We start from the raw sequence: 26,343 nt of genomic DNA, 5'->3' as shown, positions 1-26,343 counted from the left end.
GATACTTGCATCTTCCTCTGCTCAACACTGTGCCCCCCTTCTATAATGTGCACACCACAGACTTCCTTAACATTTGCTTGCACATTCCACTGCCTTCTCTGTTCACACTGTCAGTAAAATTAATTACATTAACAGCAAGTTAGTGTGGCTTCAGAAAAATGTCCACAATCACTTTTCACACTCGCACTATGAGATAACAAGATACATTACTTTGAATTGGAACATGGCAGCACCTAGTTGTGCGATCAAGTTAGTTGCTGCTTAAATGAGATAAACCAGTTCACCTTGGTGAGTGATATTATTCAACATTGTTAGGCAAAAACACAGAACACCTTGAAGTACCCAGCATTTTGACTATTATCAGTTGAAAACAAATAAATTTGCTGTCATCTGATGCAAACTCCATTCAAAATCTTTGGATGTCTGATGAAGTGCATTTTCACTTAAGTGATTATGTTAATAAACAAAAATGTACTGGGCTCAAGGAATACCTGCTCAGCCTCACCAGCACCCATTACACAGTCTGTCATTTACAATATGGTGTGCAGTGCCATGTCCTGGACTGATGGGCAGCTACATTTTTTTAAGATGAGACACTGCTGTTCCTGTGAGGTCTGCAAGTCATGTCAACTTACTGGCAGTATTTCTGGCTCCAACACTCCACACACATTTCCAAAAAACCTAGTTCTGCTCAAGACATTACACCATAAAAACCTATAGCAATTACACCGAATGTGTATAAAGAAATAAGCAGTCCCGTACAACATATTATGAACCTCAAATAAAGTTTTGCGAAGTTCTTTCATCTTTTCTAATTATTTAAAATTTTTGCGTTTCTCTGCACCACGGTGTACACGACATCTGTTGCAATTAGCAGTTTCATATTTATTCAGTCACCGCTACTATATCTATTGAGACACAGCTACTTGACCCATGAGAAAAAATTACACATAACAAGATGCAATATACCTAATTTAAGTATTTCTTAATCAAAAAATGTGTTATTTGTACATTTTTTATTATACATACCAAGCAGTGTAGGATAGTCTTCAGGCTGCAGCCATGGTGTGATAACTTTTACATTCTTCCACTGTTTATCAGCAATTATTGTTTTATAGTAATCTTTAAGTGGACCTTTTCCTGTGACTGCACACACTAAGTAAGGGTAAGATGCTGTCTCCAGATTTCGTGCATCTTCGTATTCTGCAAATAAAATTAACTCTTATTTTAAGTAATTTATTACTCACATATGAAAGCCATTATTTTAAATAATTTATTAGTTACATGTGAAAGCCATAACTAGGGAATCACAATTTGTTTATGATCTACTAAAACAAACAAAAATCCAAATACACTTTTCCACTTGCACAGTAAAGAAAAAGTAGATTCTCAGTCGGCACAAAACATTTCTTTACTGACTGGCATATTTTGAGAGTAAAGATTGAATCAGAAGATAAGGTTTTTCATATTTCAACATTTTGTTTCACGTCAGCTCCCAGTTTTTCTTGGTGTGATTAATTAATGGTGTGCTATCTGGTGTTCAGCCGCATTTTTTATTTCATTTTATGCACAATATTTCAGAGACCAAGACCAATCTAGTCATCTACAGTTGCTACAAGCTGTGCTGTAATGTGCACTTGCTACCTGGACTCCAACCAGTTCTGCGAAACAAACATTCCTTCAGCATTTCCCATCTGAAGTGGATGAGATATACAACAAGATTTTAATAAACTGAGTGCCAAACCTCAAGCTTTGTTCACATTGAATCCTTCATCCCAGTTTATTGGGCCTTCTGACATCTTCATGTCAATAGGCTTTTTAATCACACTGTCCCAAAATCTTAGCATCTGCACCACAGCATTGGTCTTGTCAAAATTCATTTCGTGATTATATTTGAGATCTGACTTGCTTGGTTGTTTTTGTGAGTTGTGTTGCTAATATTCCTTGCACAACTTCCCGACTGTTCTAATCGTCTGCACCATGTAAGGCTTTCTACATTTGTATGGAAGCTACACAGCCAGGTTTTTGGAGACATATACTCCCTTGAACATTACAAAAAAGGTCTTTGTTGATGGGAACAAAATACATGGGTGGTTTGAAAGGGTCTCAGAATCACCACGAGAGGTCAGTGCAAGCACAATGAGTTGTTCATGTGATATTCATTACACTGTTGCCTGTAAACACGCGCCATGTCAGTGCCCTTGGAAGAGAGCTGTGGCAGTGACGTGGCTCTGTTGTTGTTCTTCCTTAGTGATTTGCAAAGATGGAAAAAATTGAGATTCGAGCAGTGATTAAGTGCTTAGTAAGGAAAGGTATGAAAGCAAACGACATCCATGCTGATTTCCAGAATACACTGGGGGACTCTGCTCCTTCATATTCAACTGTTGCCAAGTGGACAAATGAATTTAAATTTGGTCAGGAGAGCTTAGATGATGATCCATGCAGTGGTTGGCCAAGATGTGTCACTAATCCAGAAATCATTGCAAAAGTGCACTAAATGGTCATGGAGGACCGCTGATGGAAAGTGCGTGAAATTGCTCACACTTGCCAGATTTCATCTGAAAGGGAGAATTAGAAATGAAAAACTTATCTGCAAATGGGTGCCATGTCTCTTGACACTGAATCAAAAATGCTTGAGAATGGACATATCAGAACAATGTTTGTCCTGTTTTAGGAGAAATGGACAATATTTTTTTACACCGGTTTGTGACCACAGATGAAACTTGGGTGCACTACTATACCCCAGAGACAAAACAACAGTCAAAGCAGTGGGAACATGCTGATTTCACCACCAAAGAAAGCAATGACAATTCCTTCAGCAGGAAAAGTCATGGCATCAGTGTTCTGGGATGCGAAGGGGATTCTGTTTGTACATTATCTCCCCACTGGGCAAACAATTACTTGAGAATACTATGCTAACCTCCAGGACAAATTGCAACAAAAGATACGCAAAAAAAGGCCAGGTTTAACAAGAAAGAAAGTCATCTTCCATCAAGACAATGCGCACCTGCACACGTGCCATCGCCATGGCAAAATTACAAGTACTAAGGTATGAATTGTTGCCACACCCACCTTATTCATCTGATATGACTCCATCAGACTTTCATCTCTTCCCAAAACTGAAAATTTTTCTTGGTGGACAAAGATTCACTTCAAATGGAGAATTGATAGCCAAAGTTCACAACTATTTTGCAGGCTTGGAGAAAACTCATTTTCGAGATGGGATCAAGGCACAGGAACATCGTTGGACCAAGTGCATTAATCTACAAGGAGACTACATTGAAAAATAAAAAAAATTCAGTGATGAAGTAATTTTTTTCCTATTCTGTTCTGATAACTTTTCAAACCACCCTTATATCTTGACTTGAGTGCCATGTTTCTGAAAAATCTACCAGTTTTTCCAGAGATTGGGCCAGTGTAAGGCGATAAGCAATTCTTGGCTTCTCTTTCTTTTATCACTCCCTACCTTATCCAGAGTCATTGTCGATTCTGACTGCAATGGCCACACAATTTGTCAATCTGTGTGCCCATAATTTAGAATGCTATTTGTAGGTGTAACTACTGCTGCAAACGAATCAGTCAAAATAAGACTGGCAGACAACATTATAAACAGAGACAAGGGTTACCCTTTAAATAAGGTTTGGAGCATTGTTTTAGCTACATTTAAAAACTATGGCACAATTTAATGACAGTAGTACTCAAAAGTGATTCATCTTTCTGTCAGCTTTCACCTTTGAGATGTTGTACTTTCGCTTGTGTAAGGGGGCAGCAGCGATGATTACTAGAACACATGCTGCTGGTCTTCCACAGCATACAAAAGGGCCACCATATTTTGTATGAATCAGTTCTGGGAAAATCCAATTATCAAACAGCATTCTCACCCGAAGGTGGCAGCAAGATGGACTGTGAAAATATTGTGTCTATCTGGCAGCAGACTTGACAAGAATATCAGCACTTAATATGCCGGGAAAGTCTACGTAGTCACACAATGGTTTGAACATGGTGGATTCTAGAGACTTTGCTTTTAAAGTCTCCCATGTACTGGTTAGCCTCAAAAGGTGATAATAGACAACCCAGTGCCAAGGGACCAGTTTTTTCATTATGTTTTCCAGCAAACAGGAAATAAGTTTGTATGAGAATGCTTAAAGAATTCAGCTACAGTGAAACAGTTGTCAAACTTTTCCATGATTAATTCCAAGGATTCAGAAATAGGGACTCTCAAAAAGCAGGAAAGAGGTAAATCACATTGAAACTGACCACAATGTTCATTGCCCAGTGCCACAACTCACTAAGGCAGTGTACAAAGTGAGTGGAGTTACGAATGTGATGTTTCCTGTTCCCCATATATTCACTGAAAATCTGTTTCAGATATTTTGTTAGCTGGCATGTAGATATGACAGTATTATGAGTCTTAGAGGAATACCTTCCTTGTATATCCCAGCATAGCCACATAGTTGTGGTGGAACAGCTGCTCATGTTATAAAACTCTAAATGACCTTACCTGGCGAGTGAGAAGAGTCATCCTCTTTCTCTCAGTCTTAGTTACAGGACTCAGATCACTCTGTCTGCATGCAACATCATTCAAAAGTCTCCTTGTACCAGATGTCTGACACGAGGGCCATAGTGTTGTCCTCGCTGGCTGCAGAAAATTACAGTTTCCTTCTCCTCCCAAAGATTTTACCCACAATTATAATTGGCTATGGCAGTCTCAAACCCTCACTGCTGTTCAAGAACACATCTATGCCACCTCAATAAGATTTATATGACATCTTGGGTTGTCGGGTGTTCTGCCGGATATCAGCGTCGTACTTGCACGATATTTCGGTCATGTAGCTCGTGACCTTCATCAGGTGCGACCTGAGACTGCTCTGAGACTGAGCAGTCTCAGGTCGCACCTGATGAAGGTCACGAGCTATGTGACCGAAATATCGTGCAAGTACGACGCTGATGTCCGGCAGAACACCCGACAACCCAAGATGTCATTAGATCGCCGGGAAAGCCTGAAGAGTTAGAAGATTTACATGGGTTATTGCATTTATTTTCAACAAGAACATCTTTAGACATCGTTTTAGCTTGCTTCTATCAGTACCTTGTCTCCTGCCTCCCAAATTTCACTTAAGTTCTCCTGTTCACATTCTGTGCAGTATGGAAAGCAGGAGACAAGATACTGATGGAATTAAGGTTGTGAGGGTGGTTGACGAGCCATGCTGGGTAAAGGTACGTTGTCCAAGACGCGACACACACTAGCGACTGCGACGGGTCGCTACGTGACGTCAGAAGTTGCCTGCTGGCACATGCGCAGTTCGAGTTTGGGATGCGACGCGCGAATGTTGCGGCAGCTGCTGCAGCACTGCACCAGTGAGCAGTGTTGCGACGGAAGTCGGACGACACAAAGACGTGCGGCTGCCAGAAAGATGTCGAGCCAGTCAAAGAAAACTGAAACGAGCCACTCACAGGATGTGATGGTCTGTGAGCTGGTCTCGCAACATCCTTGCCTTTACGATTTGAAGAACCCTAAATATAGAGACACTATGTTCAGAGACAGAATTTGGGAAGAAATTGGTGCACAGTTGAAACTGGCAGGTGAGTGAAATATATAATATTTTCCCAATTAATCCAAATTTTTCAGGTCTGTTATGAAAATCAGTATAATCCATGAAGATGTAGAATTAGAATGATGAAAATGAACTTGAAGGTCAATTTTAGCATTACTCTTTTTTGTGACAATAAAAATTGAAAACGGCAAGTACATTATAAAATGAACAATCTAAAGTACAACGAGAAAGTTACATTTTACAATACCTTCACTTTGAAAGTAAACGGTAGATTGGTGTCTTGATGATACCTTCTAGTTGTGAAAAACCACCACCAGATTGTTGTACAGCTTTCTGTAATCAATAGATGTTCGTTTTTGAGGAAGGCATTTCTCAACAGATTGCGCAAACAGTATGCTGCAATAAGTAATTCGTCACATTCACTTCAATTCATTGGTAGAAGATGGTGCTCAAAAAACTTGTGCCAAAAGTGCACTACTGTTTTACAAGGCCCTTCTGGTCTGACACAGTTCACAATTGAAATTCGTCTTTTGTAAATCCTGGAGTCATCTTTTGAGTGCAGCTTGGCAAGATTAAATGTTCATGTCATCCATAACGATGTATGCTGTCAGAATATAAGAATATGGAAGTCCATTTGGATGGGAATAAAGAGTCAGTCGGCTATGAAAGTTGCCTTAGCTTGTTCCAAAAGTTTCTGCATGGGAGAAACTGCCAAGTATAATTTGGAGAAATTTTGTGAACAAGTACGGACATTATTTCTTCCACATTTCTGCCAGTGTATACTGTAGACGTTCAGAATGAAAATTCTAGAGATGTTTAAGGTGTAACCCTATCTTGTTGTCAAGAACTTGAAACAATGCAATGACGCTAGCGTGCGCTTATTGTTAATAAACTTATCTTTCATTGGAATTTTAGGTGAAATGTGCAAAAACAGATGGAGGAATATTCGGGACTCGTATCAGAGAAATAAACGAGAAAGAAAGCTTGGAACAGGTTCAGATGCCTCAGCAAAACCAAGAAAATGGGTTCTGCTTGATCACTTGGCTTTAAGAAACCTACATTTCGTGGCATTTTAAATGAAATTGTCAAGAGCATATGGAGAAATATTAGTAACTCATACCGGAGAAATATGACATAAAATGGTTTCATTAGGTCCAAATGTGTCAGCGAAACAAAACAAATGCATTCTCTATCGTGTGATGACCACACGATTCTCGTTGCGCGTCGACAGAACTGGCAGCTAGTCGCGACGCTCCCGGAGATATATGAGCCCAAATCTCGGAAACGGAGATCGATATCATTCTGATCTCAACTTTAAAAATAATTTCGATATGTTAGCTTCTTTTCATCGGCAACGATGTATGACCTAACGTGTACCATACGTAAAGTAGCCAGGGACCACATTTTTCACTGTACACTATTCAAATTTTATGCAGTAGGTTACTTGTAAATTAAGTATCGGAATAACTGTGACGATTATCGGAAAAATAGACACCTCATTATCAAGCTGTGATGTGAAACTGTAAGAAACGCAAACATCAATTTTTTGTGCCTTTTACTTTCCTCACAATTGATAGAGAAGTGATATACAGCGAAAAAAACACGCAAAACCGGAAGAGATACTTTTCAATTTTTTAAAGTAAAAGGAGAATCTGTATCGAAAAACTAACTCTGGGAGCCGATGTAACTTTGTTGCATTAACATACAGTATTTTTTACAGCAAGAAAATCAGAATTCTTATTTTTCTTATGTATTTGAATCCGCCGCCGCCGACCGGAGCTTGGGAAACGGCGACGGCTCCAGTCGTGTTGCAGCCGTGTCGCCGTCTGCCAGGGTGGGAAAAGAGGAGGGGGCAGCATCGCAGTCGCAGCCAACTGTCGCGTCTTGCACAACGTAACTTAAGACAGCGAAGCTGGTAGACCAGTTGCCTGCAATAGGCAAAGGACCCAGATTCAAGTCCCTGTCTGGCACACAATTTTAATCTCTCAGGAAGTTTCAAATCAGCAGACCCTCCACTGTGCAGTGAAAATTCATTATGTGACAGTGTCTTCACAATTACAACCAATACCCACAATAATACTGATTGTACACAAACTCTGCATAATTCATTTAGATATTTTCTCAGCCAATTAATTAAATAAAGAGCTCTTAGCTGCTCTTTAAAGATACTATCCACAGAAAGCTTTTCATATACCTTGCACACAGTCAGAAATACCGAAGAGAAGTGGGGGAAAAAAAAACACCATATGTGCATGATTGCATGATGAGCGAGATCCAAAAGTCAGCCATAGTATTATTAAATAATGCACTAAGACAAAAAGAGAAAACGTAAGGCTTTCAGTTATGTTCACTATATTACAAAACAAAAAAGAACTGTATATTTCATTTTGATGCAGATTTTAAATTTGTAAACAATCTGAATATTTCCACATAATTCCATCTTACCTGTAGACGATTAACATTTCACTCTAACTGCACGGTATATGCACATTTATTTACCTTGTAGTGCAGACAACAATATAGAAAAGTCTTCGTCTTCTGTCCAGCTGGTGCTTGAGACTAATAATGCAGGGCGATCATGTCTGAGAAGTACTTTTCCATCTTCAGTCATCTTAGTGAATGCTGTTGCAGCATTGACACAATCATCATTACTGCCAAAGACTGGATATAGCTGAGCCAACTTTTGAAAGAGATTGTGTTTTTCAATATCCGCGATGGGACGAAAGTGGTGAGGAGGCCTATCATAGTGTGTTGTTGCCCTAAGAAAAGAATAAGATTTGTTTCTTTAATTACACGATTCTGTACTTGCTACATTAATATACAAACGAAAGCATTTACTACTAACATAACAAAAAATATGTGTCATTTACAGTTGAGAGTTTAGTTAATCTCAAAGTAACATTTAGTGATTTTATTTCGCTGTAGGAGTGACCGAAGTGAGAAACAACAACAAGCAGGAACTATGCTTTTCCCTGATTGTACTCATGTGAAAATCACCTTAAATATTATATGAATTGTGATACCTCTAAAGGACTTTTTTGGAGGGGAGGGGAGAGGGGGTGGGACTTGTCCAGAATGAAAACGAAAAAAAAAAAAAAATACATTAAACAATATTACTTAGTAATTACCATGTAATCCTCCATCATGCAAAGAAAAAACTGAACCATACAAGATAGAAAGCACCATTTAAATGCAAGCAAGATACAAGATTTGAAAGCCTAGAAGTGGCAGAGACAGCAATTGGTAATTTAGACATAATGAAGATGAAATAAGGATTACAAGCATTGATGAAATGAAGAGACACATGGCAAAGAAAAGGAAGGATGGAGCTAATTGTGTAACAAAAAAAAAGTACAAAGAAGGTGAGACATAAATAAATGTTATGAATGGGGAAAACAAAGCATGTAACATGCTGCAGCCTATGGAGAGCTGTTAATTTGGTGGAAAAGTATTTAGAGATTGTCTTTTCACACGCTGGTACATACACGGTTCACCTCATATTAACTCTCCATTTGATTAAGTTGATCATGACAGTAACTGGGTTGGCATCGGTAATAGTACGAGAGTTCTTTTGACAAGTTTTGCAGCAAAGGCAGTTAGAAAGACATGAATAATCTTGCTAGTAAACACTGTGAAGAGGAGATGCAATCTGACCAGACTGTCGTGGAGATTTGGAGGGTTACAGAAATTTGCATTTCGTGGAGAATGCCTTCTGAAAATCTCTGTCAGAGAAGTGGTTGATGCATTCCAGCACAGTATAACATTGTCATAATGAGCACACTTTTTTGTTGCTGTTGGAATAAATAAATAATTCTTGGGATGGCCAAAATAAAGAAAAACATTTTCTCATGAAATATGCTGTTGTCATAATAATAATTTTTAAAAAAGCATGCCTGTATATCTCAGAGTATTCAATACGAACAATGACTATGAAATAAAGGGGTCCAGATTTGGACCCAATCCGAATATAGTTTTGATCTGTCAAGAAGTTTCCATGCAAAGTGCTCTATGATACACAGTGAAATATTCATCCTAGATTGCTGTTACTTGGTCGAAGTAATAAGTACTGAAATACAGAGCTGGCCATCAGTAAGACACCAATCAACATCACAGATGATATGAACGTCTGTATTGGAATCAGCCAAGAGCCTACTTCCCAAAACTTGCAAAAATCCTTCTCTGGTCAAATCACAAAAAGAATGGTGTAAGAAGGGATTCAGCATGTCTCTTGTGGTTGTAGATGTGGCTTCTTCATTTGGCTACTCCTCAAAGGTGACACAGTTACTGACAAATAATAATCCTTAAATGGTTTCATGCTCACTAATAACCACTCTCTCTTCAAGTATCAGGGGGATGGCGTGTTTCCGGGATGGATTTTTGCCAAATACTTTAATAGTAGATTCCACCAACCATTTTTTGTAATTTGCCACAGGAAAGAAACCCTGGTTATGCAAACTAGTACTTTAGTAACTTTTCTGATTGTCCTGCTTTCCACATACACATAAAAATCCATATCAAGTCTCCCAGACTGTGTATCATTGGCCAGTGCTTTGCATTATAGGTTTTTAGTCCACCTCCTGGGCATCCAGGGAACACATGCAATGCAACTGTCTTGTTACTGTCTTGTTACTTCAGTCCTAGTAATGAAGTTTTTTTACATAGTCATCCTCAGTATCAATCAGTTGAAATGGGAACAACGTACCCACTGTTGTTTCAGCCTCACAACCACAGACCAGAAAGAACTGTGAGAAGCCTGTAGAATCTTGCTTCAGTATGTTATATGCAAATGTCATAGTAGGCAGTATTGTATCACAATCTTTCAGTTCGATATCAGCATTTATTGAGAGTATATCTGTCAACATCTCATTAAAGCATTACGTGAGGCCACTGATCTGTGGATGTCACACAATTGTCACCACGATGTGAAATTGCCTCTGGTACTAGTCTTAGCTGGAAAACTTTTCCACAATCGCAGATCATCACACGGGGTACTCTGTGCTTCAAAATAATGTCTGTTACAAGGAATCCTGCAATTTCCAGAGTTTCAGCGGTTGACACAACTTTAGTTCCAGTGTAGCATGTGAAGTAGACTGTGCAGATTGATATCTGTTGATTCAGGGTTTTGTTGACTTTAGGGACTTCGCCAAGAGATCCATTCCAATCTTGTGGAAAGGTGGTGCTGCTGCTGATGGAACTGGTATCAGATTCCATGAAGGTAATTGAAGCACATGCTTCTGTCACTGGCATTCCTTACAGTGACTCACATAGCGTCCAACAAATCAACAGAGACTTGGTCATGAATCCCAGGTTGTCATATGTGAAAATACTTCAGGATAGCTGGCTATATATGACATGGAAAGAATAGCAACCATTTGCACCCCATCAGATCGTAGTTCCTCTAATACAATCCTGTTTATTAATTGGAATTCTCCTTTGGTCCACTCTTCCTCCAAAGGTTTTATAGTTTTGAGTAATGATGGATCTTCCCTCTCTTCAGCAGCAATGACATTTAATGCAGCAATGGCTAAGATTTTGTCCATGTTACCATATGTCACATCTCAGACTTGGAGAGTACCCTGGAAGCACAAATTATGACCTTTTTGGCACCTACATGAATTTGTACTAAAACTGCACCTATCGAAAAACAATCAAAGAGAAGTTCTGTCTCAGCATTCTCATCATACAATGCTAAGACTGGTGAAGATGCTAGCACCTACTTAAAAACAAGCAAATATATATTTTAACACCGTTCCAAGAAAATTGGCCATCTCCCAGTAGTTCTTGTAAGGGACATGCCTTGGTATACAGGTCTTTTATGAATAGCCCATAGCACAAGCATATTCCAAGAAAACTTCTCACATTATGAATCTGTCGAGGATTCAGACAGTCCAAACAACATAACTTAGAACTCACAGAGGCCATCATGCAATACAGGGGCAATCTTTTCTCAGTCAGCTCTGTCAACCTTGATTTGCCAGCAGTCCGTCTCTGCGTAGCCATACTTGAGAAATACTTCAGTTCTTTCAACCATTCTTGGGTGCCAGCAACGTGTGGCAACAAGTAGAGATCTCTTCTTGTGATTTTGTTCAGCCATCAGTAGTCGATGCAAAAATACCATTTTTCACAAGGACCACAGGAGAGAACCAAGGACTCTCTGAAGGTTCAACAATGTCATCCTTTAGCAGTTTCTCCACGTCATCTTGAATTACGTGTTGTTCAGCTGGCAACACACTATACGAGTGCTGGTTGGTTCGTTAGTTAGTTAGATAGTTAGTAACATGTTCCATGGATCATTTTGCACGATGGATCGTAATGATGCGGAACAAGTCATTAAACATTCACAATACAAATTAATTTGTACATATGATTCCAAGAAAAAAAATATATATACAGACATTTGTTAGTAGTTCCTGCCTACCACCTTTTACACAATACAATAATAGAAATTCTTCTAAAGAACAGGAGGAGTTGTCAACGAGACACTTTCTCAGTTTGTTATCAAATTTTATTTTGTTGTCTGTCAGACATTTTATATCTCCGTGTAAATGACCTCATTGTTTCTCCTGAACTGTAGTGGATTATTTACAACAAACTTCATGAGGGAATAAATGTAATGTGGATGCCCAACTCCTTAAACAAATCTCTACAAGATGATCATGGGTGAGCACCACATATTATTCTCACAGCCCATTTTTGCACAATGAAGACTTTCTTTCTTAAAGATGAGTTACCCCAGAACATTATTCCAGATGACATTACTGAATGAAAATACGCAAAATATGTCAGCTTACTAATTAGTCACTCCCAAAGATTTGCAATGATTCTAAGCACAAATGTAGTTGAACTAAGTTGTTTTTGGAGTTTCAAAATACGAGGGTTGTACCAAAAGTAAGGTTCCCATATTTTTTTTACAAATAGACAACATTGTTTATTGTTATTAATTTATACATCATTGAAAAGCTTACATTTTTGTCTACTTTTCAACATAGTCTCCATGTTTTTGACACACTTCTGAAGATGGTGCTCCAGCTTTTGTATTCCTAAGTCAAAGAAGTCTCCTGCCAACAACCCACGGAGGAAGTGCTCGGACTTCATCGTCACTCTTGAAGTGTTTTCCACTAAGTGTTCCTTTAGCTTGAGGAAGAGATGATAATCGCTGGGGGCTAAGTCCTGGCTGTACGGGGGATGGGGCATAAAGAGTCCACCCAAATTTCTTCAAAAGTTCCTGTGTTCGATGAGTGACATGTGGTCAAGCATTGTCATGAAGAAGCACTACTCCCTCCTTCAGTCGTCCACTCCAACAATTCTGGATTGCTCGCCAGAGTTTTGTCAATGTTTCACAATATCTGTCAGAGTTTATTGTCGTCCCAGGTTGCATGAAATCGATGAGTACCCCCCCCCCCCCCCTTCCGAACCCAAAACACAGTCGCCATAACCTTTCCTGTCAACTGTGTTTGTTTGAATTTCTTTGGTGGCGGTGAACTGGAGTGACGCCACTGACGAGATTGTTGTATTGTTTCGGAAGTGTAATGAAACACCCACATTTCATCTCCTCTGATGATAAAGTCCAACAACTTCTCCTTGTTGCCCTCCCCCTCACATTGTTGAAGAAACTTCTGAGCACAGTCGAGGTGTTGCTCCTAGTGCCCGTCAGTCAGCATCCGAGAGATCCAGTGGGCACACACCTTGCGATAATCCAACGTGTCTGTTTAAGTTCTTTCAATTGTGCCATGGGAAGCTTCAGGAATGCAGTCAACAAGTTCATGGACAGTGACCCTCTGATCTTTGAGCAGCTCAATGTTGATCTTCTGGACAATCACATACAAAACTGGCGGTCTTCCACTCCATTCTTCATTGTGAACTTCCGTGCGAGTCTCAGCAAAAGCCCTGCATCATTTGCAGACGTGTTGAATGGACATGCACTCTTCACCATAAACCTCAGACAGTTGCTGATGAATCTCCATGGACGATAACTTCCTTGCGTGGAGAAACCGGATTACTGCTCGGACCTCGCACTTGGTGGAAGTGGTAATCAACACTTCCATCTCTGGCGGCTTCCAAGTCAACACTGAGCAATGTAGCGAACTTCGGATGGGCGGGCTCGAGAGTGGTGGAATCACTGTGCACGGCACCATTGTCAGATTTAACCTAGCACCTTCCCTCGAGGCTGTAGCTCATTGGGAACCTTACTTTTGGTACAGCCCTTGTCCCCCCCCCAATTTAAATTCTCATCAGTATGGACCCCTAAGAATTTTGAAGTTTCCACCCTATTTATTATTTCCTCACCATGTGTTACACATATTACTGGTGTAGTACCTCTAGATGTGCAGAGCTGAATAAGTTGTGTCTTTTTAAAACTGAGGGTGAGACCATTCGCAGAAAACCAGTCAATGATACCTTTAATAACTTTGTTTATCATTTCTTCTGTTTCTATATGTATGCTTGGATCGATTACAATATTAGTGTCATCTGAAAAAGAACTAATTCTGCTTGTATACTAGATGGAAGATCGTTTACATATTTGGTGGATGATCCCCAGTGCTAATATGGTGTTTTACCATAGGCAACTTGGTATGCCTTTTTTTCACTTTGGATTTGAAAGAATTCACCAATTGGTGCAGAGTGGCTACACCCTATGTTGAAACAGTTCCTCAGTCAGGTCGGACAGTAGCTACCAGTTCAATAGTAATTTACTCCATTGCATTGCCTGTAGTGGTAGGTAAGCTTGCACTGGTTCGATAGCTCCTCTGTGCATATCTTTAGGGGTGAGTTGTGGTTGCTCATCATAAATGGAAACCCAAATTTCTCCTAGGGCAGCTGCACTGCTTATGATCATTGGCAGTGCGTACATTGTGTTTGTGAACCTGAGTAGCTTTTCGCAATCAACAAAAGCTTCATAGTTTAACTGAGTGTCTAAGCTGATGATTGGAACCTATCTTGTTGATGAAGGTAGGATAGCAATGTCTGCAATAGCAAACAACCACCTAGAGCAACATTTCTTATGTATGCTTGTTGGAATAGTTTCATCAATCTCGAGCTCTGACCTTTCACAGTCTATGACTGCTTGTGACCCCTGCAAGAAGTCCCATCTGAGAATAACATGATGACTACATTCTGTTAAACTGAAAAATACCAAGGGCTGTGGTCTGTCTTAGTAGTTATTCTTGCAATATATGAACTTGTTGGTTGGACCTGTTCCCATTTGTGCTCTTCAGTATAATCACTTCCTAATAAGTAATGTAATCTTTTTTAGTTGGTGGTGATAAGCATTCCACATTACAGAAAATTATACTCCCGCAGTTGACTAGTGTCCGGACAGGTTGGCCATTGATGATGATATCAAAGAGACTTCCCACACGGATTTTCATCTGTGGCAAACTCACTTCCATAGATACTCACCTCGCTTATTTTCCTAAAGTTAATAGCAAGGCGAGATGCTGGTACTCCAGTATGGCGATGGAAACAGCTACAGCACACTGGAAAGTGACCTCGTCCAGGGTATGGCAATGGGCTTCATCTCACAGGTCGACAATAATCATGTGGAGTCGAATGGTGTGAACAGAGCTGCTATGTGGTAGATATCTCACAGCACAACAGTTGTTGAACACTCATCCATCTTTCTCTGCAACAAAGTACAGTGTGTCCAGTGTGTTCACAGTTGAAGTATACTGTAGTGTTATGCTCCATCCTACAAATGTCTGTTCAAATGTGTGTTCTTCTGTGTGCATGTCAGACTCTGGGTTGTCATTTAACAGTTGCAGAATGAGCCTGAGTTTGCCATGACCATTATTCGCAACATGTTCAACTGGTGGTGGAGACTGTTACCAAAGGTTGATACCATTTTTCTTTACCACCGTCTATTATCTCCCAACATATGAGGTCAACATTCATTGTGCTCAGTCTGACATTCTGGCTGCCACAGATTGCTGTATCTCTTCTCTTAGTACCTGGCATATGAGAGATGAGGTCATGGTGGTCTTCTACAATTGCCACAGGGACCACATTCAGGAGTCTGTGTAGCCCTTTCATCCAACTCTTTTTGCGTTGCATTTCCTCAGTGTGGTGGTACCACTTGATAAATTCATCTGTTCTTGTGACATCTCCCAGAAGAGCTTGGTACACGTCTTCAGTGGCTTATTTCATCGATTGTGAGATTTTGTTAGCTTCTGTCATATTTGGATTCAAAATGAGGCACAGGACCAAAACTTTATGGACGTAAGATTGTGTTGTTTCCCTATGGTACTGGGCCCTGTTCTTCTGTATTTCACAAAAAGGATTCCTTGAAAGGCAGTTGGTGTCCCTGTGTATGCATCCACTTTTGTATGTCACTGTGACTTTGTATTCCTGAAGCATATTGCAGCTGCTGATTGTCAGCAAATATCTTCTTCAGTTTAGCCTGGAAATTGTCCAGCTATTGAGGCTTCTCTTCATATTTCTCAAACCACTGCTGGGCTCTGCTATCCAAATAAAAGTACACATCTGCCAAACACACCAGGTCATGCCACTCACTGTACTTGGTTACTCAGGTGAATCCTTTCCTCCAAGTCCTGGCCAGTGTCTACAGAAAACAATGATAGATGCCTGATGTGCAGCTGGCTTACTGCTGTTTTCGAATTCATTGGTCTCCTGAATATATGGACCTGTGGAATGATGTACTGTTTGTGTTGTAGTTCCTGTCCATGCGGGCAACAGCTTTTACAATGCCTAACTAGAGTCATGGTGGTGCAGATAATTTTTATCACTGTAAGCACATTTATTATAGCCACCAATGTACACACACAGAAAACAACTGCCACCCAGGTGGAGTACACTGCTATTTACACAAACATTCCAAAATATGCAAACAATACAAAAATAAGAAATTTTGAGAACCTCCTAGAAATAATAAGTACTAAATAACAAATTTTTCTGGTGATCAGATTTGAACTGACATCCTGCAGTGCACTGGCCAGTAATGCCAACCATTAATAGACATTACATGCAGCACACCTCATGACAATATAAAGTAAGACCCTCTTGATGTACCACTGATCTGTTCAGTGTATTTTATTAGGTAGTCACATCAAGAAAGATTGCATTTCAAATAAGCAGTAACATGAATAAGATATAATTCAGTATTATGCTAGATTGTCCACAGCTCGTGTCTCATGGTAGTGTTCTCAATTCCCGAGCACGGGGTCCCAGGTTCGATTCCCGGAGGGGTCAGGGATTTTCACCTGCCCCAAGATGACTGGGTGTTGTTGTGTTGTCTTCATCGTCATCACAGCATCATCATCATCCATCTCCATTACAGTTGGAGGTTGGCAATGGCAAACCATCTCCTTTAGGACCTTGCCTAGTATGGCAGTGCAGGTTTCCCGCATCATTCCCCTAGACTCTATTTCCATTTCCATTGGGCTAAACGTGGCCAATATTTTTACAGTATATAAGATATAAGATGAACATCAACAAAAGCAAAACGAGGATCATGGAATGTAGTCAAATTAAGTTGGGTGATGTTGAGTGTATTAGATTAGGAAATGACACACTTAAAGTAGTAAAGGAGTTTTGCTATTTGGGGAGCAAAATAACTGATGATGGTCGAAGTACAGAGGATATAAAATGTAGACTGGCAATGGCAAGGAAAGCGTTTCTGAAGAAGAGAAATTTGTTAACATCGTGTATTGATTTAAATGTTAGGAAGTCATTTCTGAAAGTATTTGTATGGAGTGTAGCCATGTATGGAAGTGGAACATGGACGATAAATAGTTTGGACAAGAAGAGAATAGAAGCTTTCGAAATGTGGTGCTACAGAAGAATGCTGAAGATTAGATGGGTAGATCACATAACTAATGAGGAGGTGTTGAATAGGATTGGGGAGAAGAGAAGTTTGTGGCACAACTTGACTAGAAGAAGGGATCGGTTGGTAGGACATGTTCTGAGGCATCAAGGGATCACCAATTTAGTATTGGAGGGCAGCGTGGAGGGTAAAAATCGTAGAGGGAGACCAAGAGATGAATACACCAAGCAGATTCAGAAGGATGTAGGTTCAGTAGGTACTGGGAGATGAAGAAGCTTGCACAGGATAGAGTAGCATGGAGAGCTGCATCAAACCACTCTCAGGACTGAAGACCACAACAACAACAACAACAACAACAAGTAACAGCTGTTGCATACTACATAAAAAAAGGTCATTCAGAACGCATTGAAAATTTACACAAAGATGTGGCTGATCATTCGTGTCCTACACACACCACATACACTTTTTAAGGATAACACAGTAGCCATGATGTAACAAAATTCTTTTATTGTATATTTCAACACCAAGTTACAAAAATGGTATCATGACCAGTTTTAACTTCTTAGCAAGTAATCAATAAATATTCTGAATACATTACACAGTAATTCATCAGCTAAACAAGCCAAAAGGGCACCTCTCCTGGCCTGTTCAGATGACAAGTTACATAGCAATGGATTCAAAACAACTGATGATGATTTACTAAGAAGTTGAAACCAGTCATGATACTATTCATATGATGCAATGCTGAGAAATCCAATAAAAGAATTTCATCTGTTTCCTGTTTCCCGCAAGATGTGAGTGTGATTGTAACACACGTGACAATGAATTTTCTGACAGACGTATAAATTGTGAAGTTCACAGTAAACTTCATTTTTATGGTGAGAAATATTTTACCTGTGCCATTCGGAACAGACTTTTTGCACTCCATGGTACATGTATTTCTAAGGAAGCCAGTTTCTTGACCTGAACATTTAATGTTTATTGATGGGCACACAAAAGTTCTTGAGAGTCTACATCAGCAATGCACTGAAAGAAATGGTGAAGCACAATTAAACAGAGCTGGCATGTCACAGATCTATGAAAATAGAAGCCGCAGTTACACGAGTGTGACGGTGGCAAAACCTCCATGGGGCGGATGGGGGTGGGGGTGAGGGGCTGGGGGCAGGATATTACACAATAGGCTGAAATTAAGAGCTCATAGTGACTAACAAATGAACGTACTCATTTGCAACTAATGGGATTTTAGGAGTCATCAAGAAGTTCCACTCACAACACAACCACAGATATCAACAGCTTCAAAGCTACATTTCCTCATCTTCCTTGCTCTATAGAGAAGTGCTCATGCCACTATTCTGATCTAGAACAACAGGCACTGGCATTCTGTCATGCCTTTTCATTTTATAAAATCCAACGTAACCTGTAGAGTTCATACCTAGTTCAACACCTATACTCTGCAAAACCACTGAGAAATGCATGGCAAAGAGTAAGTCCTACTGTACCAACTATTAAGATTTCTTCCCATTCCATTCACATACTAAGTACAGGATGAAAGATTGTTTAAATTCCTCTGCATGTGCTGTAATTAATTCAATCTTGTCCTCAAGATCCCTGTGTGAATGATAAGTAGGCAGTTGTATATATTCCTAGAATCATCATTTAAAGCCAGTTCTTGAAATATTGTAAGTAGGTTTTCTTGGGATGGTTTACATCTATCTTCAAGAGCCTGCCAGTTCAGTTTCTTCAGCATTTCTGTGACACTCTCCTTGGGTCAAACAACCATTCATGCTGCCCTTCGCTGTATATGTTCAATATCCCCTGTTAGTTTTATTTGGCTTGGGTTCCACACACATGAACAATATCCCAGAATGGGGTGCATGAGTGATTTGTAGGTAGTCTCCTCCGCAAACTGACTGTATTTTGCCAGTATTCTATCAATAAACTGACGTCTACCATCTGCTTTACCCACGACTAATCCTAAGTGATGATATTTCACATCCCCACAATGTGTTACACCCAAGTGTTTATAGAAGTTGGCCAATTTCAACTGTGACTCACTGATACTGTAGTCATAGGATATTATGGTATTTTTTTCATTTTGTGTAGTGGACAATTTTATATCTAACATTTAAAGCAAGTTGCCAATCTTAGTGCCACTTTGAAATCCTGTCAAGATCTGTCTGAATATTTATGCAGCTTCTTTAACACAGTATTTCACTATAGATGACTGTGTCACCTGTAAAATGTTTGGCGTTACTATTAATATTTTCTGCAGCGTCATTAATAAACAACATGAACAGAAGGTGTCCCAACACACTTCCCTTGAGCACAATTGAAGTTATTTCTGCATCTGATGATGACTCTCCATCCAAGATAACATGCTGCATCCATCCTACCGCAGATTCCTCAGTCCAGTCACGAATTTCACTTGATACCCCATATGAGTGATCTTGTAACAGTAAGTATAATTGTGGTACTAAGTCAAATGCTTTTCAGAAATCCAAGAAATGCTGCATCCATTTGACTGCCTTGATCCATTGATTTCAGTATGTCATGTGAGAAAAGTGTAGGTTGGGTTTTACATGATCGATGTTTCCGGAACTCATGCTGGCTGGCATGGAGGAGGTCATTCTGTTTGAGCTCAGAATATGTTTTAAGAATCTACAACAAATTGATGTCAAGAATATTCATCAGTAGTTTCATAGATCAGTACGACTAGCCTTCTTGTAACCTGGTGTGACCTGTGCTTTCTTCCAACTAGTGGGCACAGTTTTTTGTTCAAGGGACCTATAACAGATTACAGTTAGAAGAGGGGCTAACTCAGCTGCAAATTCAGCATAGAAACTGGAATTTTTCCAATTTTAATAATTTCAGCTGTTTCTCAACACTACCCTTTGACATTCCACCTTCTTTGGAAGATGTAAGAACTTGCTAAGAAAAGAAGATTACGGTTTAATACCCTGTCAACAAGGAGGTCATTACTGATGACATTACTAATGACATGTGTCCCCTTTGTCTTTGCTGTATTTTATTTATTTATTTATTTATTTATTATTGTTATTATTATTATTATTATTATTATTATTATTATTATTATTATTATTATTTCAGCCAACATCACACAATTATCCTCATCTTTTAAAAAGTGCCTACTGAAATATGACAAAGGAGGAACTGAGCACTCTACTCCTTAAATTAATGCAGAGAGTGCCAGAAATTAATTTCACATTTTGATAGCAATAGAAAGCAATCAAACCACAAAAACAAAACCTCATTCATTTTTAAATAGTATATAAGCTGCATTTTTCTGAAACACTTTTAAAGATCCTATCATTCATAGCCTGCTGTTACTGATAGCAAATAACTGAAACCCATTGCAGAAACCATTTACAGTGTTGTGGCTCACTGGGAGTGGAATGGCAGCAGGTTTCTTGTGTTGCCTCCTTCAGTTGCCCAACAGTTCCACAGTATCGTGCAAAAATGATGCTTTAGGTACTCTATGAGGCAAAAATTTTACATTATCAAAGTGGATGACTAGATAACCCACACCACAGCTGTCACCATGTCAACACCTAGATGAACAGTGAACATTAATCGCAAATTTTAAAGAGAATAATGCGGTCAGCTGTGACACTATTCTACTGAAATCACGCACTGTCTCATTGTCTATCTGACCTGGACCACAGGAGATTCAAGCCCCATCTTGTTGAGCTACAGATTATTTCTCACACTATGATCTTAAACTCGAAAGATTAGTTTCATTGCGGAATGCTGTGAGGGCAGTTTTCACTGAATGATAATTTTCATGGATCAAGTTGTCAGAGATTGTTTTGATTGTGACCTACTAACTGTCATGTTCAACAGCCACAATAGAACTCTCTTTTGATCACAGTTGGTGCCAGTTAATGAACTCTAAAATATCTGAGGAATGCACCATGTGTTGCCATCACAGATTCATTATTCTCAAAAGACATTTTGTCATGGAGACCTACTCTCGGCATCCAACTGGAGATAACATACTTCTAAATGTTTGTGTTAATTCTGCCATAGCCTGGTTAAACAATCAAAAAGTTAAATACACGATACTGTATTTGTGTGGCCATAGTGTCCGTAGTTGCTTTATGATTCATGAGGGTATTTTTGATCTGTCGTTGCAACTACAAAATGCATGATTTTTTCCAGATCGAAAAACAGTGCATTAAAAACAGGTTGGTTTATACTTGTGGTGATTTTTCGCCTGCTTTCTCGCTTACATCGGGAAATGCCGTCTACTAGCACATCATTGTTTTTCTGTGTTAGACACCGATAATTTTCATCTACTTCTTATATGTTCTGCAGCACTATGCATTTCTCACAACACACTTTTATGCTCACCAATGTATTCTGTTTGTTTTCGTACTTCAAGTATGTGTTGTTGTTTGTCTTTTGTAGTGTTGCCAGCATAACCTTACCACTACTTTGTCTTTGATCTACAAATATTCTTTTTTAAATTAGATTATTGTATGTTTGTAATTCTATTTAAAAGTATGTTTCTGTGTATTTATATACAGAGGAGGTGAGGAGCAAGAGGTGAAATGAAACTGTGAATGGGGGGAGGGCTGAAGGATGAAAAGGCTCTTTTCTTTTTCATGTGATTTCGTCAATTATTCTATACAGAGTCTGGTTTCCAATATTTATCTGATCATTGAACAACTGTTTATTTTGTGTTAATGCTTTTTGTATGTGGAAATTTTCTTGGAAAGGAAGGAGGTGTCTGTCTTTACTGATTTTTATGATATTCATATCGTTTCCGATATTGCTTGGTCTATGGTGGTCTATTCATCCTTCACCCCCTCCCACTCTCCCACAACCCACCCACCCCCCCACCCCCCACCCCACCCCCATTAACAATTTCATTTCACTTCTCGCTCCTCACCTTCTCCTCTAACCCACACTCCATTACACTGCTATATACTTATGTCCACTCATCATTGTTTCTCCTTAAAAAATAAAGTCTCATCGCTATTCCTTCTCTACTCTTACACAGTATACAAATACACAGAAACATACATAAATAGAACCACACACATACAATAATCTAATTTAAAAAAGAATATTTGTAGGTCATAGACAAAGTAGTGGAAAGGTTATGTTGGCAACACTACAAAAAACAAACTTCAGCACATACTTTAAGTACGAAAACAAACAGAATACAGTGGTGTGCATAAAAGTGTGTTGTGAGAAATGCATAGTGCTGCAGAACATCTAAAAAGTCGACAAAAATTATCAGTGTCTCACACAGAAAATCAACAATGTGCTAGCAGACGGCATTTCCCGATGTAAGTGAGAAAGCAGCCAGAAAATCACCATAGTACAAACCAACCTATTCATAATGAACTGTTTTCCAATTTAAAAAGCAAATCAAAATGTAAACAAACTTAATTACAGACCACTGATGATGCTTTACCTCAATACAGCGAAACGCATCTGGTGATAAAAATCAAGCATTTTGTAGTTGCAACGACAGACCAAAAATACCCTCATGAACACAACACTGTTTCTGTGTGCTGCATATGATATGACAACAAGTTCTCTCCAATAAATATAAACAGTAATTATTCATTATTCCTTTATTGTTTAAGGTATGACTGCCTACAAACAGCAATTCTTAACTTTAAAGTGTGGTTTCTATGAACAAAAAAAATTTTAGTATGTTTTTCTGGTGTTGATGGTAAGATGATTTCATAATTAACCTTTAAACATAAGATGTTGATGCCCTGTATTATTTATTTCATAAACTGGATTTCAGCTTACAAAGACATAAATCATCTGATTACAGCCTTGAAAGCTGAAAATCAGTTCACAAAATAAATAAATATTGTGGAACATTACCAAATCTGTGTCTTCACTGTTAATCATAAAACTTTTATTATTAATTGCCTTACAGACAGATAAAATAATTTGTACCACAACTAAACTGGAAAGATGGTAACAGATATTGGAATGAATAACACGTGGACATAGATTTATTTGAAAAGTAAGACCTCATCTACACATAGAAGACCTGCAACAATATTCACTCTGTATCAACATCATATTATGATCCAAACAGAAAGCAGGACTTACATTATTCCCCAGTTTTCTTTGAGATCTGTCTTCATGGCAGCAGTGACACATATATTTCCATCTGATAATTTTCCATATGTTCTCTCAAATAATTCGGATATACGGACAAGCTTGTGGCTTTTTCCCAGGGTTAAGGCCATGATTGAATAACCATAGTTGTGCCAATCTATGACATAATTTGCCCTTACACACAGTGAATAAAACCAACAGACAGCTAGTGTTGGAACAGCAGGAGGATTCTGTACTAGGACATGATTGGAACGTTTCTTGAATAACAAAGCAAACAAAAGTGTCAGGCTCTGCCATATTACTTTCAAGGCATATAACACCATACGGGGACAATCTGAAAGTAAGGAAATAAGAATGATCAAGAAAAGAATATTACGTGAAAGAAAATGAAATTATCTAGTCACTGCAGAACTAAAAGCATGCAAACACTAGTAATACTGTGAACATTATAACTTAGTGTAAAAGGAGGCTGTCAGCTGGTATAGTGGTACAGAAACATTTTACTGTCCTGTTATCCACTGAAAATGTACAATACTTGTTAAAGATGTCTCCCAAAACATAAAACAGCTGAGCTATTCCTCCCCAATTTTATATGAGTAATGACAATTACACTTTAGTGCAAACAGTCAAGTAGGATTAGTTCACTATCAACTGCATTCTCTCTTTTCGTCACGAACAAGAAATAAAATGAATTCACTATCGCATCACTGATACCAAATCACCCTCATTCTTTAAAATTGAACAATATATCAAACACTAAGTAATTCAAATTATCATCATCATTTACATAACTTGTCAATGAAACAGTATATGCGAATGCTACGTCAGAAAATGGACCTCACAATTCAGCCAACCACAGCTCATTCTTTCAGGCACAATATTTCTTATTAATTTTGAGAGAATGTTAACCCTTTTGGACCACTGAAGAAATTGCCCATTTGTAAATGATAATTCTTTTTCAGGTGTCCACTTGAAGATGTAATAAACTGGTTAAGTTTGATGGTTCTAGTCAACTGTGAACTACACACAAAACACAGGCATAAACAAAAAAACTAGAAGCAAGAAAAACAAAATTAATTATAAACACACAAAAAAACACAGTGAAAAAAAGGCAAAATAAATCACAAGTAACATAAAGAAAACGGTGAAGTATGGTAATTATCAGCATTATCACCCGTGTCATTGTGAACATTTGGTGTTGTAATGTTTCTTATTCAAAACATATCTCTTTACCCTTCTTCCATTTCAAAAAACAAAAAAAGAAGAAGAAGAAGAAGAAGAAAAAGAAATATACACAATATTTCCGTTCAGTCACGTAAATAATGTTGAGTGCAGTGCCCAATATCTATACATAAAACAATGGAAATGAACTCAATGTTGCAACACTGGCAAATGAAGTGGCTGACATTCCTGTCTTCGTATACGAATTAGTAATAAAAAGAGCTGCAGGATCCTAGAATAAGCACACTGCACAGCATTATGCACTGCAACACAGATGTACTTGCACATAAAAAATCATTAAAAAGTTCCTTCAAATATTTGCATATATAATGATGCAATCAACAGTCCAAAATCTAGTTAATTCCATAGAGAATGTTAGTATCTCAGTTACCACAGCTATAAGAATGCTATATATCTCAAATGATGTTTCCAAAATTGAAACTATAATAAAATAAGGGCAGAAAAATACATATTTACCTTCTGCTATCAACAAATACATAAATACTATCAAAAGAAGGATCTCTTTCTATCCAGCAAAAAAAGAAAGTATTTGTATAAAAATAAAAGTCAGTTGCCAGACGCACAGATATTTTTATTTTGCAAAATAGTATGGATACCATGAACAGCATACAGTCATGTTTTTAAATGTCACCCATGAAAAGTAGCAGAAATATTTGTTCTACCTGTAAGAAAAGCAGTAATTTCAAATATGCCAATATTTTACAGTAATACTGTCCACAATGCTATTAATCAGTAACACAATTTAACACATGTAGACAAGGAAACATTGAACAAACATTTAGTTACAGAACGACTGATGTTTAGAAAATGAAGTATTTAACTCAGTATACCTAAATTAGGTGTTATCTAAGTAACGTAAGACATACAAAATTTTACTTGCTATTGCAGGAACTGAAATAGCTGTTCAAAGGTGCAGTTAATAAACTCAGATCTGCTATACAGCCAGTTCAATCAGGTACATGCCATCACATCTCATTGAAAAATAATTATTGACCTAAAATTTAGTTAATGGAATACATTTACACCCAGTCACAAAAACTGACAACTGCCAGGATACAGTGTGCTGACCACATGCCCCTCTGTATCTGTATCCAGTGACGCCCAAGGGCTGAGGATATACAGCAACCAGTCGCTACTGTTGGGCCTTTAAGGCCTGTTCAGATAGTGTTTTTTTAGTAATATTTATTATTATATACACCTTTCTTCCATTCAGTGTGTATCATAAGTCAGCCATTTTTGATTAAATAACAAGCAAAAAGTTAAATATATTTTTTGTTGAACAGCTACCATTAAATAATCTGCCAGGTCTCAAAAAACATCATCACAATGGATAAGTGAGAAAATTTGTTCTTTGAAGAAGATGTGACTAACCTCTGGTGCTTTAGTAGTTGCGTTTGTCACTACATAATTAAGAAGAAAGAGCACTTGATCTTAAAACGAAAAGCTGATCTGGAAGGAACACAAGCAAAATTAGAACAGTTGAGAGCTGCGGTTCATAGCAGTAAATTTAAGAATAGGATAGGATAGGATAGGATAGGATAGATGACTGGACTTTGGTCAAATCTGGCAAGAGGTTCAGGAGGTTCTGCAAGTCTCCTAGTTTTAACAGGGGACATTGAATATGTGCATAGGAGGACAGCATGAATGGACACAAGC

The 26,343-nt window shown here is 38.5% G+C and overlaps 1 protein-coding gene across 1 annotated transcript in view; it reads right to left on the bottom strand.

The window, feature by feature from the left end:
- The window catches only part of LOC126175236 (chitobiosyldiphosphodolichol beta-mannosyltransferase), an 89,771-nt gene that overhangs the window by 23,148 nt on the left and 40,280 nt on the right, over nucleotides 1–26,343 (bottom strand). The window contains exons 2-4 of the mRNA XM_049921870.1: nucleotides 23,437–23,779; nucleotides 8,055–8,314; nucleotides 1,030–1,203 (exon numbers count right to left, since the gene is read on the bottom strand). Of these exons, the coding sequence (XP_049777827.1) occupies nucleotides 1,030–1,203; nucleotides 8,055–8,314; nucleotides 23,437–23,779 (777 nt within the window). The remainder of the gene's footprint in view (nucleotides 1–1,029; nucleotides 1,204–8,054; nucleotides 8,315–23,436; nucleotides 23,780–26,343) is intronic.

This window comes from Schistocerca cancellata, chromosome 3 (assembly GCF_023864275.1).
Source record: "Schistocerca cancellata isolate TAMUIC-IGC-003103 chromosome 3, iqSchCanc2.1, whole genome shotgun sequence".
NCBI classification, from domain to species: Eukaryota; Metazoa; Arthropoda; class Insecta; order Orthoptera; family Acrididae; genus Schistocerca; species Schistocerca cancellata.
This window is presented reverse-complemented; position numbering and strand designations above follow the sequence as displayed.